The 8,442-nt window shown below is 37.1% G+C and overlaps 1 protein-coding gene across 1 annotated transcript in view; it reads left to right on the forward strand.

The window, feature by feature from the left end:
- Positions 1–1,216: 1,216 nt before the first annotated feature.
- The window catches only part of LOC104411105 (phosphatidylinositol-binding clathrin assembly protein-like), an 18,145-nt gene continuing 10,919 nt past the window's right edge, over positions 1,217–8,442 (forward strand). The window contains exons 1-7 of the mRNA XM_010021446.1: positions 1,217–1,353; positions 3,677–3,752; positions 4,270–4,372; positions 4,544–4,637; positions 4,741–4,852; positions 5,924–6,030; positions 6,656–6,697. Coding sequence (XP_010019748.1) covers positions 1,234–1,353; positions 3,677–3,752; positions 4,270–4,372; positions 4,544–4,637; positions 4,741–4,852; positions 5,924–6,030; positions 6,656–6,697 — 654 coding nt within the window. The 5' untranslated portion in view covers positions 1,217–1,233. The remainder of the gene's footprint in view (positions 1,354–3,676; positions 3,753–4,269; positions 4,373–4,543; positions 4,638–4,740; positions 4,853–5,923; positions 6,031–6,655; positions 6,698–8,442) is intronic.

Here is an 8,442-nt window from a genome sequence, read left to right on the forward strand (position 1 = left end):
CTATGCAGTGAAAAAGAAATTCCAAGTGTGGTGTTTCTGTGAAGTATTTTGTCCTCGACTATCAATGTGTGATCTCTAATTTCATGTTTAAATTGCTTATGATAACTTACTCTGTCCTGTACGTAGAGCTAATAAGACAAGTTGGCTAACACCCCAGTATTCAATTGTTGCCCAACTTCCCAAGCATCTACTCTTCAAGTACTTAGACAGACAAACTGCATGAACAGCAATGCTGCTCTGCAGCCAACAGGCTGCTCACAGAAGAGCTTGGCTTAAAGAAGAGGCCACAAAGGAAGGTTTTCAAACTCAGTGTTTGTTTTACTGGCCTTGCCCAGTCCTTAAGGTGTACTTTGATCACACCTGAGCCAAATTTAGCTCAAGAGAGAATAAATGTCTAATGTGCATGTCTTGAGGGGTTTAGAATAGTCCTGGATTCAGTTCTTTGCCTTCTTCTCAGCAGGCTTTTTTTTCCCAGGTATCTGCTGGAGCCTGTTCTGGTTTTGTACCAGGACTCAGGCAGAGACATGAAGCATTCCTGACTTCCCAAGTTAATGTTCTACTACTGAGTTTATAATCAGTCTTGGACACAAAGAGCTTTTTTGATATAAAAGCCCAAGACCTGCCATGGTCCACCGCAAAATACTTGGTTTGCATCTGTGGATGCAAATTCTTGCTCTTTATTCTTATAGAAAAGAGGCTTATTGCAGGTTTGTAGCATCTCATTTGCTACGACGTGTGTCAGTACGCAAGCTTAGGTTGGAGCTGCAGGGTCCTTGCTTGCCTGTTGATCTCATAAGGCACAGATGTCTCAGCTTCTTCTTGCTGCTCTGATTTTTCCTGGTGGTTGTTGTTTGATTGGTTGTGGGGGGTTTATTGTTGGGTTTTTGTTTGTTTGTTTCTTTGGGTTTATTTTGTCTGTCTGTTTTTAAGGTTGAGTGGGCTTCAGACAATAATTTGGGCATAGAATTTCTACTGGAGCAAGTTATTGATGAGATGCTGGGACTCCCATAAAATTATTGAACTGCCTTTGAAGTTCATACTTGGAGTTTTTCAATAAAATGCAGTGAATTTGAGCAGGGAATGTGAAATAGCTCAATTATTTCTTATTATGCATCCAGTAAGAATTCTCAGTGTAAAAACACAAAATAAGGATCCTCTTTGAGCATATAGCTTATTGTAATGCTTTGATTTTTTTTTTTCTTTAATTTAGATCTAATACAGTGCACAAATGAAATGAATGTGAATATTCCACAGTTGGCAGATACACTCTTTGAGAGAACTGCAAACAGTAGCTGGGTTGTAGTGTTCAAAGCTCTAATTACAACACACCACCTCATGATGTATGGAAATGAGGTAAGATATGATTACTTTTCTTAAAGCCTCCTGGACAGCGTTTTAGAATTTTTTCTCAATCTTTGAAACATTAGATGTGTACTTTGATTTTCAATGGTCCTTGTTTTTCCTCTGCTGATGGCTGTAAAGTCCTTCTCCAGAGAAGAAAATACTCCTTCGTTATTTCAATACCGAAATATATCAGTATTTGTAGTACATCTGCAGGTATCTGAGCTGGGCTGTGAGGGAATGATGGGTGACCTTTCTACAATAAAGAGCTTTATGAGCTCTTTATGATGAGCTTTACTTCATTAAGCTGGTGCTTATCAGTAAGAGCACAGCAGAAGAGTCTTGTTAGCACTCCATAAATGTGCAGCCAACATCTTAATAGATAAGAATAAGATACTAAAGGGGGGAGGAATATGGTGACTAGAATATTGGATCTTGGAAATCATCATCTAATGGGGTAAATCTTCCTACGTTGTTGCTATTAACATTCCTCCAAAACAGGTTCCTGTTTCTTTTAGTTCACTTAAATTATTTCATCACTATTTATGAAAAGCCCCTCAGACAATACCATGGCATTAGAACTGTAGCCTCTCTTAGGCAGGCCTTCTGTTAGAAACTAAACTCTATCTTGGTCAGGTGACAGTTTAGTCCTGAACTTGTGTGTAGGCATTCTCCTAATAAATAACTGTTGACTACTGGTAATATTGAAATGATGATTCTTAAGGTACTGCTTCCAGCCACTGAACTGCTCTGAAAACATGGTTGCCTCCTCTCACTTCATTGAAATGACCTGTAAAATGCAACATGCTCTTTGTTAACACTTCCCAACATTATCTATGTGCTTAAATTGTAGTTTCAACAGATAATAAGCTGAAATTCGAGGATAATACAAGGATAAGTAAAATTCACTACTTAGAATAAGTATGAAGCTAAACTGAATGCTGTAAATCGGTTTGTATATTTTATTCTCTCTTATTCCAGTATAGTTCATATTTACACACTGAAGCTTGGAAAAAAAGAAAAGGCAGAACTGAACCACAGGAAAAATTAAAAACTTAGGATCTGTGGGCTACCAGTTCAGTATCTATTTGCCTGTGCAGCATTTTGTAGTGGCAGAGAAATTTTCATGTCTGTTCCTGTGCTTTGAATGGATGCATTTGAAACCTGAAGAAGAGTTACTTTATACCTGCGGAGATAATGTGGCTGGAACACTAGTTCTGTAATTTCAGGTGGAACGTGAGTGGACTCCTCGCTGCTCTAATACATTATAGGAGGCCTTTTTCTTGTGCAGATAAAAAAATATCAGATGTTGGACTTTTAAGTAGAAGTAAATATAGCAGAAGGTCAAAGTGGTGTCTTGAGTAGTTACTGTCTTGCAGTTTCTTGTTCAACATTGACTACCTGTTCCTTGTGATGAAGTTTTGGCTAAACCAGGTTAAGATTCCTCTCACTTGTGCATGTGCAATGCAAGACCCTCAACATCTGGAGGGTGAGGGTTAGCCTTGGACCTTTTTTAAAATGAGATTCAGAACAGTAGCTAATTTTGAAGTGTGTATAGACACATTTTGAACATCACTGTTCCATTCCTGACCATGTTCCAACTGTTTTTCTTCTACATGTCTTCGAATACAGTACTAAGGTGTACTGATCATAATCCTCTTCTGTGAACTAAAACATACAAAAGAAGCAAGAAAGTAAAAAAAATTGCCATCACAGGAGATCTGTGTGCAACAGTGGCAGAGAAGCTTTTAAAACTGTTTTGCTATCTGGATGTGTTTGTCTCTTCCAATTGTCTTATTATGGAGCCAGCTATTACTTGTCAAAACTTAACTTTGGTGTTAGTCGGATCAGTGCATTACGATGTATAACTATAACCCCAGTGCTGCTGCTGCTCACCACAGTTCCAGGAGCATATTGTTACTTTTAAACTTTGTAACTGAGCCTGTTTCCCATTTCCACAGCAGCCCCAGAGCTTTGAGAGCTGTGGGAGCTTGGATAATGCAAGTGGTATTTTTGGTTTGTGTTTTCCAGCTCATCTATTCTAAACTACAGATTTAACCTAAGCAGCCTCCTCTAGGATTGTTAGTTTTTTATTCCTGGGGAAATTATGTCTTTTTATTTAATTTTATATTTTTGCCAAACAGAGTTTTGGATTTCACAGGCTTTACTAATCAGTAGTTTCTACTTTTCCTTTAACTTTTTCCCTTTTAACTGATTTCTGTTGTTGATAGAGGTTACTAGAAACAGTTAGAAGGCAAGTGTAGCTTTCTTGTAATATGCTTAAATGTTTTGACTCTCACAACAATGATACTCTCAACTTCTTCTTCACCAACAGCGCTTTATCCAGTATCTTGCATCCCGAAACACTTTGTTCAATTTAAATAACTACCTGGACAAAAGTGCCATGCAGGGTAAGGACCTTTCACTGAAGGAGGTAACTCTACTGCTTTTTTGCTCTGTGTCGGTGCACTCCAGGATAATGGTAACAAAGATGAGCTGTATAAACCCCTTCCAATCTCTGAGAATTACTTGCCAATTGTAGAAAACATTTCTGGGTCTTTGTGTTTTTTGAGGCATTGCAGGTAAGTTTCCAAAGTCTTCAATATTTTAGTAGGAATGCATTTTTAGACTAATTTTAAGAATACCTTAATAAGAGTTACTTGGTTCTTGCCTAATACTTTAATGTGTTTAGGTGTTGATTTTCATAATTGCAATGAATACTTGCCTAATGTTAGCAAGTTGGGAAGAAACTGTAACATCACATCTCAAGGTGAAAAACAGTGAATCTCAAGACTCTGGGAAGTGTCTCTGAGGAGGTTTTTATGCAAGTTGATGAAAAATGGGCTCGTAAAAGAATAGTTCTTGAAAAGAGCTTTAAAAAACCTGTACCTCCTCAAAACGTCTAACTTACAAATGCTTAATTTTCAGGCTATGATATGTCTACCTTCATTAGGCGATACAGCAGATACTTGAATGAAAAAGCACTTTCATATAGACTTGTAGCAGTTGACTTCACCAAAATGAAAAGAGGGTAAGACTGTTACTGCTTTTTTTGTTTGTTTTCTGTATGGTGGGGAGGGAAATGGCAGTAATTGTTGAGGTTAGTGTAGATTTGTGTTCCTTTTGGCCCTTCGAAGCAGTATAGTGTTGAAACAGCTGAGGTCTCTCGGTAACTTGTAAATATGTGTCTGCTACTGTGTAGGATAGATGGAGTGATGAGAACCATGAACGCTGAAAAGCTTCTGAAAACCCTTCCAATCATACAGAACCAGCTTGATGCACTCCTTGATTTTGATGTAAGTACTTTGAAGCCCAGTGTTAAGTAACACTCTCATTTTGAAGTGAGAGTTTCATTATATTATTAAATACTAATTTACTTTCTCATTGCTTTCTACACAGGCAAATCCAAATGAACTAACAAATGGTGTTATAAATGCTGCCTTTATGCTCCTCTTTAAAGATTCCATTAGACTTTTTGCAGCATACAATGAGGGGATTATTAATCTTTTAGGTATGTGAGAATTTTTTTAGCTTTTGAACTTTTGTGTAAGATACTAAGAGAAATAAAGAATATAGACAATTTCTGACTGCAGTTTCATAATAAATTGTCTCTGCTCCATTACTAGTGAATTAAGCCTGTCTTAGTTTCAGTGGCAACTAGCGTAGGCTTAAACATATGCTTCTGCCTAGAAGAATACATCATGAAACAGAATTTGAGAGGAGAGGGTGAGACTAAAACAAAGATACCATATGTGCAGTGGATAACCTTTGTATTTGGGCTGTAAAAGTATTAGTGAGATACCTGGTATTTTGAGTGTTCAGTCCAGTCACAGTATGACTGACTTCTGTTTTCCCATAGTTTATAGCTTGACTATTCACCTTTACCTGGTACCTGAGCCTACATGAGCCTAGTAGATGACATGTAGGATTTTTTGTTCAAGAGCAGTAAGCTCTTAGCAAAACCTTATAATGACTACTTAAGCAAATTTTGGATGAAAACATCTTAGTTTGTTCTGTTAATGCACTAGTTCTTACTCAATGAAGTATCTGTAAGAATATAGGGCAAAACCGTAAAAAGTGAAGGATGTGGTTGATCAGTGAAGGATGTGGTTGATCCTCCTTCTGGGTGGTCAGTTCATTATTTGTACCACTTCAGTAGCAGTTCTGATGTCTTTTGGATATTGAGCTATTTACAAACATCACAGTATAATGATACAGGGTCTACAAATATAAATATATTCCAGGAATAATTTTCAATTGCTAAAGTAATTTGCCTCACTGCCAGTTAATAAGCTGACCTCTTGAAAATATCCCCCTACATACCTAATTTAACAAATGCAGTGATTCACATTCATGCTTAATAAAGCTTTGTGTTATATTCTGGTGTACCAAAATAGAAAAACCAGTGTTTTCTTTTGATTGACTTATTACAAAAGGTGTCAGGTATTCATATAAACTTTAAAATCTGGATAGCTTTGAGTTATTCCTGTCTGAAGCTTGTCTTGAATTTACTTTTATAATATTGTCTTGGCTTTTTGCTGGGGAGGGTGTTATCTTACATGAGTTTTATTTGCATCCTCAGAAAGATACTTTGATATGAAGAAGAACCAGTGCAAAGAAGGCTTGGATATATACAAAAAATTTCTAGCCAGAATGACCAAATTGTCAGAATTCCTCAAAGTAGCAGAGGTAAATAAATCTGTGTCTGTGGAAAGGATGTTGTTTTGCTGTCTGTCCTGGTACAGTAGTCTATATTCATAAGACCCAGTTTCACAAACAGATTAATATCTGCTGAACTTTGCTATGCAAGGAAGCATTTTACAGATTAACTACTTTAAAGATTATATACACTCATTAACATGAAGTGAGATTTTTGGATATCCTTTTCATTAGCCAGACAACAGAGTAAATTTTCTGAAGTGTTTTTGTAAATTGCACAAATGGTCCAAAATGTATGAACTGAATGTTACAGTCTTTTCACAGTGCTCTCCTTTACTGTAAGTGCTAACAATGGAGATGTAATTCTAGTAAGCAGTGCAGGTGTTTCTAAGGCTCCCAGTAAGCTTTTCTATGTGAAAGTTAGGCTGGATGAAAAGTTGGGTTTGCTTTGAGATGCAATTTAATGCACTTGTGATTGCTAAGTTTCAGAGAAACTCGTGCCAGTTCGTAAAGTTATTAATATCCCTTTTTAATATGTTAGTTTCTAGGTAACATTCAGACATCACTGGTTTTATTTTCATTGCCACTGCACGTAGTAATGTACTTTTTTCTTTTCTTTTTTTTTTTTTTTTTTCTTTCCCCCTTGTAAACCCAGCAAGTTGGAATTGATCAGGGAGACATTCCAGATCTTACTCAGGTCAGTTTACATATCATATTGATTAACCCAACAGCTTCTTTGCAAGTTCCTTCAGTTCATAGGGGCATTGTATTTCTAACCTAGGACCAACCCAACAGGACAGAGGTATTTGGTGTTCTTTCTGTAGCGCAGAGTAACCTGATGGGTAGAATAAATGGCAGTCTGTCAGGAGACTTGGGCAATAAACTGGAGTGCCTTAGAGGTTTAGAGGACTCAGGCTGTTCAAGTGGAGCCAGTGTGAAACAGTTAAAATCTAACGTGAACTTTTGAACAGTCACATCTAATCCTACACTACCTCACAAATTAAATTTCATGTGTAAAAATTTATCTACTGTGAAGATTTGCTTAAACTTCATCAGTGTCTTTTTAATATGGAAGTCAAATCTAAACCACAAGCTTCCATTGTCAGTGTTGTTCGTTACTGCCTACTGTTCCATCTGAAATCATACCTGTTTAAAATACAAATCTCTAATGCTTGCTCCTAGCAATTAATATTAACCCCTTTAAGAACTTCTAGGCCTTTGTTCTAGGAAAGAAATACAACTATAACCAGCAGGGTAAGAGCAGGTAGTGAATCGAAACAGTAGTTTGATGTTTTCTGTTGGTGTTTGATCTTAGCATCTTACTCTTTGACTATTATTGCAATATTCATTTGGTCTGTACTATGCTAATCAAATTATATTCAGGTCTGAAGTGGTAATTCACTGGGTTTGTGTGCACTTGTCCAGTTACTTGGGTCATCATAAGGCTCTTCAAAGCATTTTTTTTCTTTCTTACTTGAAACTTCATTTTGGTGCTTATATATCTGAAACTTTCAGTGAGCAAACCCCTTTATAGCTACTTTCTTGCAACATTTTCCTTCATTTAATAGCTCAGCTATTTTGTTGTAAGTGCACTTAGATGTGAAAGTCAGCTCTGAACCGTGGTGGTACATGTCAGCATCCTGTGTATTCCACAGCTCCGGTGCCACTGTTAAGCACTCCACTTCTATAGTAAATTTCATGGCATTTAGTAAGAGTTGAATAATTGCACATCCATTTAGTGCCACATTAAAAGAACTTGATGAAATCTAATACCAGGCTTTCACAGAAATTTAATTTGCTGTGTGCTTACGTTTCTGAAATAGGTTCTGACAGGATCATGTCTTTGTTTCTACTCTGGTCTACCATATTTATCTCCTAATACTTTGTTTATGCTTCTGGTGATGATTCCTTTTTGGGATATGCATATTTCATTAAATTGTTCTGGACAACAATGGTTTTATCTCTTTAGAGGTTTATTATTACTGCTGCTGTACAGCTGTTTTCCTTCCTTGATACTAAGTTCACACTACTGCCACTTTTGCCAGTTCCTATACAGAAAATATTTCCCTTTGTAGGTGCCCTGTTTCACACTGATGTTGCTGACTTTCCATTTATAGCTGTTACTGTGTTTCATGAACGTAACTGGGTCGTTTTCCTCTGTATGATTGTCAGTCTGTCAGATGTCTTTGGGTGGGGGAAGGGAGGCTGAGTCATAAAATACAGCATTTTTCAAGTCATAGTATCTGGGTTACCCCAGGCATCTTCCCTGACGTAAAACTGCTAAGAATTTCATCTCTGATGCTGTTGGATGTCTGCAGCAATGAGAGAGTTCAGAGGCTACTCATTGGTTGGCTTTAGGTTTTATGGTCGAGGGGTTGTTTAGAGGGTTTTAGAAACAGTAAGTAGAGAATATGCTTTTCCATGCAGAGAAGTTTTAGGGTG

Source organism: Nestor notabilis, unplaced genomic scaffold, assembly GCF_000696875.1.
Source record: "Nestor notabilis isolate BGI_N333 unplaced genomic scaffold, ASM69687v1 scaffold15479, whole genome shotgun sequence".
NCBI classification, from domain to species: Eukaryota; Metazoa; Chordata; class Aves; order Psittaciformes; family Psittacidae; genus Nestor; species Nestor notabilis.